We start from the raw sequence: 12337 nt of genomic DNA, 5'->3' as shown, positions 1-12337 counted from the left end.
CATACACAAATGATGAAGACAGCCATGTCCCGTGGGGGGAAAGGGGGGTGCCTGCTTTGTTGGTTCAACTGAATCATCTCAGAAATAGTTACTATGGTTCTGGGAGAGAGGGGAAGAGAGAGGGGCCACTAACCTTCAGGGCCAGTGTGTGGAGACGGTGCTCTTTAAAAGGACACGTTTTCAACATTTTACTGGACCGAAACGTTTTAACAAAGCGCCCTCCTCCCTGTGAGTCTCTCTCTCCTGGGTGAAGCGTGAATCCCAGGTCGGGCCAGGAACAACCGTTCTACTGTACTCCTGGCAGGAGACAGTCCGGAGACCGGACTCCAGCAGAATTCTTTTGTTTTTACAGCATCTCATTAGGGCCTCCTAAAATCCCAAATCTCATTGAAATGTGATGAATGCTTTTAAATTGGTCTGTTGATGTTCGATATTGTATCACATGTATGATTGTAGAGACAATGCCAGAGAGGCGTGAGTGTGTGAGAGGGTAATCTAGACAAGGAACTATAAAAAAGGAGATTAGGAATCTTAGTAGTTTTGATGCCAAACACACGCAGAGGAAATCTTTCTCTCCCTTGCTAACTCTCCTGCTGTGACACAGTTCATGTTTGCCCAAAGTCAGAGTGATACCATCAGTGGAGACGGCTTGGCTGCAGCTTGACACATTTACACCTTCTGGGTTGTTCCTACTAAAACATGATATAAGACCCCTCCAGTTTAATGTGGCTTCTATTGCCAGGCAAATTCCTGTAATTGACCATAACTTTGGCCTCAATGTCCCATTATCTCAACATATCCCTGGAGTTATAGAGGAGAAGATGGTTGCATCAGAAAAGCCATATACATTGCATTCAGAAAGTATTCAGATCCCTTGATTTTTTCCCACATTTTGTTACGTTACAGCCTTATTCTAAAATGGATTAAATGTTTGTTTTTCCTCATCAATCTACACACATTACCCCCACAATGACAAAGCGAAAACAGGTTTTTATATATTTTTTGTAAATGCAGGAGTGGCTTTGTAACAAGTCTCTGAATGTGCTTGAGCGGCCCAGCCAGAGCCCAGACTTGAACTCAATCAAACATCTCTGGAGAGGTCTGAAAATAGCTGTGCAGCAACGCTCCCCATCCAACCCGACAGAGCTTGAGATGATCTGCAGAGAAGAATGGGAGAAACTCTCCAAATACAGGTGTGCCGAGCTTGTAGCATCATACCCAAGAAGACTCGAGTCTGGAATCGCTGCCAAAAGTGCTTCAACAAAGTACTGAATAAGGAGTTTACTTATGTAATGTGATAAATAATGTATATTTTTTTTATGTAGAAATGTGCAAAAATTTCTAAAATATTTTTTTGCTTTGCCAGTATGGGGTATTGTTTGTAGATTTATGAGGGGGGAAAACAATTAAATACATTTTAGAATAAGGCTTTAATGTAACAAAATGTGGAAAAAGTCAAGGGGTTCTGAATACTTTTCGAATCCACTGTATTACCAACACAGACTGCTGGTCGCTTGTTAATGTGAAAAACTCATGAATCTATCTCATATTCCAGCTCCTGGAGGCATTAGGCAAGCTGTGATGGGGTTGGTCCCTGTGATTGATCTGGATTTAAACCTTTATTTTAAGCCTTTCCAGAAATGAAAATTAGACCAAATGAAAGCAATTGTCTGAGGATGGTGCTGGACCATCTGACATGAAAATAAATAGGGAAAGTATGATGAAAAATCTTGAAATAAAGGTTCAAATCCAGGTCATGTAACACAATGAACCAAAACACAGGGCCCTAGTGCTGAACCATACCAAAACAGTTCAAGGCGGGGGGATAAGAGGTCAAAGTGTAAATCTTTGCTAGGTATGTGTGAGATTCACAGTTAGGATGCGTGCACACCCACTTGAGGACAACAGCAGACACATTGTGTTGAGAGAGCTTGACTTGTGTCCTTGCTGGTAGATTCCACAGCATTCCAGAAAGTGCCGTGGCCTGTGAGTGAGACCTGTGTTTCAGCGCCAGTGAACTGTTCAATCTCCCACACGTTCACATAGGGCCTGATGATACCCCCAAAAAGATCAAGGTCGGTGGGTAAATCTGAATGGGATGTGGGCAGGGAATGGATGAACAATGAAGACCACCGCCACAAGATGCCTCAACATCTCAGGAATTCCTCTGCCTGCCTGTGGGCTATAATCACTCGATCCAGTAATAACGATGGATGTGTCTTCGTTCCGGTGTTTCATCAAATCCTACAGTATATGATGGAAAATGTCGCGGATGGAGAAGTTTAATGGCAGCCATTGCCACCCATACCTTAAGTAGTGTGTTTTGTTCTGAGTCCAGGATAATCCACATGGACCACTGGAAACCGCACTGGCTGCCTGTGGGTTTAAAAATACATTTTAATATTCATCTGTTTTTTATTATTAGTTGTTTCTTTTTGAATTTTTTCCCACCCTTTTTTCTCCCCAATTGGTAGTTCCAGTCTTGTCCTATCGCTGGAACTCCCATACGGACTCAGGAGAGGCAAAGGTCGAGATCCATGCGTCCTCCCAAACACAACCCTGCAATGCCTCACTGCAAGCTTAACCCGGAAGCCAGCCACACCAATGTGTCAGAGGAAACACTGTACACCTGGCGACCGTGTCAGGGTGCATGCGCCCGGTCCGCCACGGGAGTTGCAAGAGCGAGATGGGACAAGGACATCACTGCCAGTCAAACCCTAGACAATTTTGTGACGCCTCATGCGACACAGCCCGGTATCGAACCAGGATCTGTAGTGATGCAGTGCAGCCCCCCATATATTTGCCTTAAAATCAATCTAGGATTGTTCACCCCAATACATGTCAGACATGCTTTTAAGTTATGTACCCAGTAGGTCCCTCAGGTCCTCTGACACTGGCCTTTTAACGATTCCAAAGCCTAGGACCAAGAGGCATGGAGAGGGAGCCTGTAGAACAGCCTGCTAGAGAAGCTGAGGGGAGCCAAAACTGTGGAAATATTTAAAAGGGCTCTTCAAATACCCCTTTTTAGCTGTGCTTTTCCTTAGGGTGCTTTTTAGTCTTTCAGGTTTTATTCTTCTTCTTTGGTTTTTATACTCCGATGTTTGGTGTGTAGTAAAATGTTATGTTTTTATTGTTTTGTTTAATTTATTTGTTTTTCTTGTGCAGCGCATTGTGTTGCATCCATGTCTGAAATGTGCTATATAAATAAAGCTTGATTTGATTTTAAATACTGTAGTAGCCTACATTATAGCCTGCTTAGTAAGTCCATGTCTTTTGCTTTTTTGGCAACTGTCAGCAGCTCAGTGCCTTGCACAGACCTTTTTCTGTGTGCTCAAAATGAAAAAAGGCACCCCCCAACTTAAAAAAATAAACATTACTTTCATAAATTCATATCTTGAAATTCATAACACACCAAACGCCTCTCACACCAAAAAAATGAACATTTTTGAGCATAGGCCTATTTATTTATGCAACATGTAAAATAGGGACCTAGTAGCAGGCAGCAGGAAGGTAGAGGTGTACATGATGGTTGAATTGATTTACAAAGCACTGGTGATGATGGTGATAAATGCACAATTCAATTATATTTACAAAGTTATAGACTTCAAACTGTCTACACACCCCCATAATGTCCAAGTGGAAATATATGTTTTTGAAATGTTTACAAATTAATAAAAAATTAAAAACTGAAATGTCTTGAGTCAATAAGTTTTCAACCCTTTTTTTATGGAAAGACTAAATAAGCAGACATGCTTGATGAGCTTGATGAAGTTATTAATTACACTTTGGATGGTGTATCAATACACCCAGTCACTACAAAGATACAGGCGTCCACGCTAACTCAGTTGCTGGAGAGGAAGGAACCGCTCAGGGATTTTACCATGAGGCCAATGGTGACTTTAAAACAGTTACAAAATGGCTGTTTAATGGATGTGATAGGAGAAAACTGAGGATGGCTCAACAACATTGTACTTACACCACAATACTAACCTAAATGACAGAGTGAAAAGAAGGTAGCCTGTACAGAATAAAAATATTCCAAAATATTATTGTTTGCAACAAGGCACTAAAGTAACACTGAAAACAATGTGGCAAAGCAATTCAGTTTTTGTCCTGAAAACAAAGTGTTATGTTTGGGGAAAATCCAATACATTACATTTTTTAAATTTAAACTTTATTTAACTAGGCAAGTCAGTTATGAAATAAATCTTATTTTCAATGATTTACTATTACAATTACTGAGTACCACTCTCCATATTTTCAAGCATAGTGGTGGCTGCATCATGTTATGGGTATGTTTGTAATTGTTAAGGACAAGGGAGTTTTTCAGGATAAAAAAAAGAAGACTGGGGAGTTTTTCACGATGAAAAGAACCAGGATGGAGCTAAGCACAAGCAAAATCCTAGAGGAAAACCTAGTTCAGTCTGCTTTCCACCAGACACTGGGAGATGAATTCACCTTTCAGCAGGACAATAACCTAAAACATATCTACACTGGAGTTGCTTACAAAAAAAGACAGTGAATGGGATGAATTGTAATGCCGCCTGCAAGCCAGGCCTAATCACCCAACATCAGTACCCGACCTCACTAATGCTCTTCTCGATGAATGGAAGCAAGTCCCCACAGCAATGTTCCAACATCTAGTGGAAAGCCTTCCCAGAAGAGTGGAGGCTGTTTTAGCAGCAAAGGGGGGACCAAATCCATATTAATGCCCATGACTTTTGGAATGAGATGTTCAAGGAGCAGGTGTCCACATACTTTTGGTCATGTAGTGTATATATGTGATTGGCTATATATCGGGAATTGATGAACATTTACAAACAATTGACACAATGAAACCATGAGTGCGCACGAATTGGCTGGGGTCAGTGCGCATACGTGGAGAGACTTGCCTAGCGCGTCCTCGCCACACAACACAACAACACACTCACTCATCATCACAAATTGTAAGCAAGCTAGTTTCAGTCCCTCGAAAAGACATCGGAAAAGAGGATGGACTATCAGCTGGTCGTGGATGATTGATTTAAATATACTAGTTAGCTAGTTTGATTTATTTGACTGATTGTGATTTATTTACCTAGCTCTCTTTCTGCCTCTCTGCTGCGCATATCAGCCAACCAGACCAAATATTGATGATTGTTATGATGTAGGCTAAATCAACTGTCATCAAGTATTAAACAAATGTTATTATGCTATTGTGGCAGTGGTTTATATTTAAACTAGGTTGCTAGCTACACACACTCGACCGGTTGCAGCATCTCTCAAGCAAAGCATGTTTGGGTACCGAGCTCCGTACAAGCAGCTTAATAGGCGCAACCAACCGACCGGGTGGGGTGGAGAACTTGACGATTTGTGGCCATAGGTTTTTAACAACAATGACAAAGAAATGTAGCAAATAAGACAATTTTGGGGCGATTTATACCGGGCACTTTGGAATGGCAAAGGTGCATGTGCTCGGCAAAGGTAGTGCACGTGTCTGCAGGGACAAATTATTCTAAGAGCCTGTGGCAATTTGTGTTTTTCAGCATCTATTCGGCTCTAATTGGCAGGTGACATTTGATATAGCTTTAGGCTTTTCACATTTGATTCACTCCCAACCCCTGTCTACTCCTGAGAGAAGAAAAGTTACTGTGTCACTTGGGACTTTTTTGCAGCTGAAGGACACACTGATCTTGAGCTGAGGGCTTCAAAATGTTTCAGATATGTGCTCCCCTAGTCCCCATCCTAAAAGCAAATTCTTATCCAGCTGAGACATGCTACGGCTTTTGTATACAACAGGGGCGCTAGGACCGTGAGGGAGAGCGCCTCTAAATGTCTTGTCAGTAACATTTTCAGTTATTTGTAAGCGCCTTTGAACCGAGCAGCCGTTTAAGCGACTCCCAGGGACGGATAGTCACATTGAGTAGGAACACAAGCTTGTAGTTGACTCTCATCGATCAACTTGGCTTGGACCGAATTGATTTGGAGACGTTATTAAAGTGGCGACTATCTCTCTGCGGGACTGTGAAGAGAGAGGGATACCTGTCACACTGAAGAGATGGGAGAAATCAAGAGAATCGAGATGCCCGGTAGTTTTGAAGGGGGCGAAAACGGGAATAGGATTTAAACACCGACTCTGTTTAACAAAAAGGTACATTGTGCATTTGTCTCACCCATTGTAAGTAGCCTAATAATTTGTTAATCATTATTTTGAATATAATTATACCTGGTTTGTTACCAAGAGGCCAGCCACATTGTAAGATTACTTTTTTTGCCTGGGAAATCTGTTACAAAGTAACTCATGTTGCTCCGCTGGATAGGCCTACTACTTACTGTAAGTGAATGTTGCATTGCTAAACATTAACTAAAGCCAAAGCCTACCTTTTCCCCCAGCCCCACTGAATTTTTCAGTAAGTTGAGTATACTGCCTCCCAGCACTATTCCTCTGTGCTGGTGCGTCTCAATAGTGACAGAGCAAGGTACATATCATCTGTTCTCTTTGGGGTCTGACAACAACCCACGGAGTGGACATGGGACAATACTACCTTCACTCATGATTTTGGTGAAAGACAAAAGACCCAGTGAGGGGGTTTTCAGGACAAATCTCGGGCCCTGGGTAGCAGGCTGTTTTCAGAGTCTTCACTTAAGGGTCAAAGGTGAGCTGTAGAATGCTGACAGGTTTCAGGTGTACAGAGGTCCATTACTGGAATGTTTGTGTGCCTTTGTAGCTTATATACAGTAGGTGTATTGGTGCTTGTTAAAAACCCCTCAGCATCTATCAGTGGGCTATAACCTTCAGTTGTCAGAAATGGGAATGATTTTTCAATTTATAGTGCCTTTCCAAGTTAAATTGACTGCAATTGAAGCGCATTTGACATTAATCTGATGGAAAGTGTTGACAAAATTAGTTGAGGTCCAGTGTCTTGTTTAAGAGAGGATTCCAAAAGGCTGTTAGGCACTGATTGGCTCTACAATGTGTTAGAGCTGGACGATCTTTCTAATGTGGGGATCAATTTACTGTTGTGCACTTTGAGACATAAAATGGAGGGTCACCCAAACCAAACTCACCCCTCCACGACTTTTGGACAATTTTCTTGGACTATGTTGTTGATTATTTTGTGTCCTTCAACAAATGCTTCCTTATTTTAGGTTAGTGTGGTTATATGTGTGGTTCGTCTCAACACACTATCCCCTTTCCCCAATTAAAGCTAGTCTGTCTCAGACCATGGACATTATAAATGGCCCAGTCTATACAGACATTAAGAGCCCTGCTACCCCAAGCCTTCTTAAAATACATTTAGATGTGGACACATGTTAAGTACTCTGACAATGTGTTTGTAATAATGTCAGTGCAAATTGAATGGAACCCAATTAAAGATGGCGAAATGTAGATGTTTCATGTGGATGGGATCAGAGGCCAGGATGTAATGACTGCTGATAGAGACGGGTGTAGTTGTTTTTGACTGCATAGAGCAGTGTAGTTTAAACATGAGCACCTTTGAGTAACTTAATCTTCTCTGGCTACACTATGATATAGAATCCAGTTGTGTGGCGGGAATCTCTCTTTGTGTGGCAAATCCGGTCCGTACGTCTATGCCTCAACTTGTCTTGTTTCACTTTTAGACACCTGCTCTCTTCTAGGCCACTAGAGCCCAAGGGTCCATCATTTTCAGACCTATCGAGTTCCCCTAGTCCCTCTGAGCCTGCCAAGCACGCTCATACATAGAAAGTTAGTTCATGTTTGATGGCAGACACCACTTTGCCCCAGAGCCTTATCATAAATTTGATTTGAGACACTTTTCTTTCTGCTGACCAAGCCGTAATAAAGCCCCCTTCAGTTCTTCCCACACATACACAGCACAGTGACCAAGATTAAAAACTTAATGATACAAGGTGTGCCTCCCGAGTGGTGCAGTGGTCTAAGGCACTAGCTATGCCACTAGAGATTATGGGTTCGAGTCCAGGCTCTGTCGCAGCCGGCCGCGACCAGGAGAACCATGGTGCGGCGCACAGTTGGCCCAGCGTTGTCTGGGTTATGGGAGGGTTTTGCCGGCAGGGATGTCCTTGTCCCATTGTGCACTAGTGACTCCTGTGGCGGGCTGGGTGCAGTGCATGCTGACACGGTCACCAGGTGTACGGCGTTTCTTCTGGCACATTGGTGCTTCTGGGTTAAGTGGGCATTGTGTCAAGAAGCAGTGCAGATTGTTTTGGAGGACACACTGCTCTCGGTCTTTGCCTCTCCTGAGTCCGTACCAGAGTTGCAGCGATGAGACAAGACTGTGACTACCAATTGGGGATAAAAAATAAACATATGCATGTGTCATATTTTCCACCACGACTGATATCCAATGTGTGCCCCAACACCTACTTTCCATCTATACTTATCTTGTGTACATAATCAGATGTTCCTCTCCTGAGGCTAATATATCAAACCTCCAGCAGAACTGACATTTTAATTCCTTGCAGCATGGTTTAAAATCACATTTTATGAATAGCCCACAGTATAGGCTGGAACAGGAGCTGCGTTGTTACCTCTTAAAATAATTGAACATTTAGACCTGCATTGCAACATGAACCTGCATTAACTTATCCTACGTGTATAGTCTCTGAGCGAGAGGATTTGGAATCCACCTGTCAGAGAGAGTGGATTGATTTTATGGGGGATTTCGGAATTTGAGTGTTTGTGAATGATTCACTAAAATCAGGGAGACAAGCCTGTGTTCTAATCTCCACACCGTTTTGTTTAATTAGTGATTACCTGTTTTTAAGGTAATTAATCAAACAGGGTTTCCGCAAAGTCCATGACGTCCCTCGTTAATCTTTATCATTCCATTCCTCAAGGATAAGTGAATTAATTATTTATTGTATTTGTGTATTGTGGTTCAATGTACGTAAAATGTATCTGTTTTTTCGTTTCAGTGTTTTGATCAACGACCATGTCTCCACATCCAAACTCTGGCCTGGCTCATCCCTCCACCTCAATGCTGCTCCTCTCGCTCCTCCTCCCCCTCTCTCTGTCATCCCGAGCCCTCCCTCACCAAGATCCCGTCCACCTCCCTTCACTGGTGCCCCATGTACCCCTGCCCCTCTCCCGCTCTCTCTTCAGTGCTCAGACTCAATTGGACTTCACCACTCACTGTAACGCCAGCTGCTACCACAAGGGAGAGCAAGAGCGAAGGCGAGAGCTCCTGACTGAGCAGCTGGCCTTCGAGACGCTCTATGCGGATGGTTCTCGTACCCTCACCACTATGGATGTGGAGGACGAGGATGATTATGAGGGAACCATCAGTCCTGCCCTTCAACCACCACCAATGAGAGGATGGAGAGTTACCAGTCGGCACAGGCGTCAGAAACGACAGATTTACGGGGCTGATGGGCGCTTCAACATCCGCGGTGACCACTTCCTGTTGGACTACCCGTTCTCCACAGCCGTGAGGATCTCCACTGGCTGCACCGGGGTCCTGGTGTCTCAACGCCACGTTCTGACCGCTGCCCACTGCGTGCATGATGGGAAGGATTACGTCAAGGGAGCCCGTAAACTGAGGGTGGGCTTCCTGACTCCTCCGTACATCAACGGCACCAAGCCCAGTCAGACCCCCACCAAGATACCCCTGGTGCGCTGGGTCCGGGTCAAAAGCACTCGTGTCCCCAAAGGCTGGATCCAGGGCCCCCAGGAGGTCAGCATGGACTTTGACTACGCCCTCCTGGAACTGCGCTGGCCCCACCGCAGGCCCTTCATGCGTCTGTCTGTGGCTCCTTCCTCTGATGACCTGGCAGGGAAACGCATCCACTTCTCTGGGTTTGACAGTGACAGGCCTGGGGAGCTGGTCTACCGCTTTTGTCCTGTGGAGGATGAGTCTAATGACCTGATCTACCAGCATTGTGATGCCCGGCCGGGGGCCAGCGGCTCGGGGGTGTACGGCCGCGTGTGGGACACGGCTCTGGAACGGTGGGAGAGGAAAGTCATTGGCATCTTCTCTGGACACCAGTGGCTGGAGATTGACGGGGAGAACCGAGACTACAACGTGGCTGTGAGATTCACCCCGCTGAAGTTTGCCCAGATCTGTTACTGGGTGCATGGGAACCGAGTGGACTGTATCCAGGACTGAGAAAGAGAAGGGGAGGGGGGATGAACTAAGAGAAGATGGAGGCTATGAAGCTCATGACTGAAAAGTGATTAAAGTAAGCACAAAATCCCTTAAAGGAGATGTGGAGGAAATTACTCCTCAACTCATTCTATAACGGGCAAGAGTGAAACTGGATTTAAACCTAATAAATATTTAAAGTCTTCAATACTATCTAAGAAAACAGGACTGCTAAACCTTCATGCGCCATAACATGTTTTCCTTGGAAAGTCGTGAACCACTGTGACTGTCCCTTACTCTGGAAAGTGCAGGAATGTCCCTTTGGATCCAACTCAGTTCCCTCAGTGAATGTAAATGTTTTCTGTCTCAGACTTAACTAGCTCCTTTTTTCGGGGTCTATGCCTCCTTTCTAACACATCTGCTATCATCACAGCAGCTTTTTAATGCACTTTTCCTTATGGTCAGCTTCACAACACTGAGTTGATATTTCCACTGTATTAAACAGAACCACTTTTATTAGAGGGAAAAGAATAACACTGATCCTTTCATTGCGTGCTCCCCGTCTCTCCTGTTTTATAACTGTGGTAGCAGCCGTTCATTTTCTACAATGTACTGACTCGCTTTAGCCAATGGAGGGAAATACTGGACTGATTTTCTTTATATATATCATGCTCTCCCATTGTACTCTATAATACCGCGACCGCATGCTTTTCAACATTTAGGATTAAATGTGTGGGTGGGTAGTTGAATTTACATAGATGTGGTGACGGGACGGTTTATTTGTTTAGGTAATGTCTTGAAGGATGTGAACGGTTTTGGAGAGTACAGGAACTTGTCATTGTGTTAGAAAGACGCTAGTTAAAAGGCATACTTTTCCCCAATGATCCAGAGGCGTACCTAGCCACACTGAAAACATATTGAGCCTCAATACACCAAACATGTCAAAAAGGCTCAAAGGTATAGATGGTGAAATCAATCAAATACATTCTTAAAAACCTAGGAGGGGGTTTCTTACTCTGAATGCCTGCAGCATATTCAACTTGCTTTTGAGCAAATGGGGGGGGCAGGAAAATCAGAATGTTGGTAATAATTTTATTTTTTGAAAATGCCTATATCTATTTTAATAAACTGAGATTTCTATCATGATTGCTTGTCCGAGTTATTGTGTTATGGAAACCAGCAGGTATACAAAGAATGGCTTGCTTCTGTAAAATGGAATCCACTTTTCAGAAGTGGAGTTAGAGTTCCCTCTTGTGGTCAGTATACAAATATATTTAGGATGCATGATGCCAGTGTCTCTTTATATATACTGAACAAAAATATAAACCCAAAATGTAAAGTGTTGATCCCAAGTTTCATGAGCTGAAATAAAAGGTCGCAGAAATGTTCATTTTTGTGCACAAATTTCTTTACATCCCTGTTAGCATTTCTCCTTTGCCAAGATTAGCCATTCACCTTACAGCTGATTTAAACGGCATGAACATTACACAGGTCCACCTTGTGCTCGGGACAATAAAAGGCCACTAAAATGTGCAATTGTCAAACACAATCCCACAGATGGCTCAGGATTTGAGGAAGCATGCAATTAGCATGCTGACTGCAGGAAGGTCTACCAAAGTTGCCAGAAAATCAAATGTTCATTACTCTACTATAAGCTGCCTCCAAAGTTGTTTTAGACAATTTGGCAGTACGTCCAACCAGCCTCACAACCGCAGACCACGTGTAACCACGCCAGCCCAGGACCTCCACATCCGACTTCTTCAGCTGAGGGATCGTCTGCCACCCGGACCAAACTGAGTTTACACAACCAAAGAATCTCTGAACAAACTATCAGAAACCGTCTGCGGGAAGCTCATTTACTTGCTTTGTCCTCACCTGACTTCAGCAGGCAAACGCTCACTGGCATGCTGGGGAAGTGGGCTCTTCAGGAATTAATCCCGGTTTCAACTGTACTTGGGCAGATGGCAGACAATGTTTTGGGTTGTGTGGGCGAGCCGTTTACATACGTCAATGTTCAGTGACCCGTGGTGGTGGGGTTATGGTATGGGCAGGCATTAGCTACACAATTGTTTTTTATCGCTAGCAATTTTAATCCGTGACGATCCTGAGGCCCATTGTCATGCCATTCATCAGCCGCCATCACCTCATGTTTCAGCATTTTAATGCTAGGCCCCATGTAAGGATCTGTTAAAAATCCCTGGAAGCTGAAAATGTCTCGGTTCTTCCATGACCTGCATACTTACCAGACATGTCACCCATTGAGCATGTTTGTT

The 12337-nt window shown here is 43.7% G+C and overlaps 1 protein-coding gene across 2 annotated transcripts; it reads left to right on the top strand.

The window, feature by feature from the left end:
- Positions 1-5248: 5248 nt before the first annotated feature.
- LOC118363459 (serine protease 23-like) lies at positions 5249-11210 on the top strand. Of its 2 annotated transcripts, none has more exons than XM_035744343.2 (2): positions 5249-6157; positions 8899-11210. In XM_035744343.2, the coding sequence occupies exon 2, from the start codon at positions 8916-8918 to the stop codon at positions 10086-10088; it is 1173 nt and encodes a 390-aa protein (XP_035600236.1). In that variant the 5' UTR covers positions 5249-6157; positions 8899-8915; the 3' UTR covers positions 10089-11210. The 2 variants fall into 2 exon arrangements, with proteins under 2 accessions (XP_035600236.1, XP_035600235.1); XM_035744342.2 differs by having other exon boundaries at positions 5253-6130.
- Positions 11211-12337: the final 1127 nt, after the last annotated feature.

This window comes from Oncorhynchus keta, chromosome 30 (genome assembly GCF_023373465.1).
Source record: "Oncorhynchus keta strain PuntledgeMale-10-30-2019 chromosome 30, Oket_V2, whole genome shotgun sequence".
NCBI lineage: Eukaryota > Metazoa > Chordata > Actinopteri > Salmoniformes > Salmonidae > Oncorhynchus > Oncorhynchus keta.
This window is presented reverse-complemented; position numbering and strand designations above follow the sequence as displayed.

Bases quoted from the DNA above. Each gene is read 5' to 3' on its own strand.
- LOC118363459 (XM_035744343.2), top strand. From the start codon at position 8,916: ATGTCTCCACATCCAAACTCTGGCCTGGCTCATCCCTCCACCTCAATG.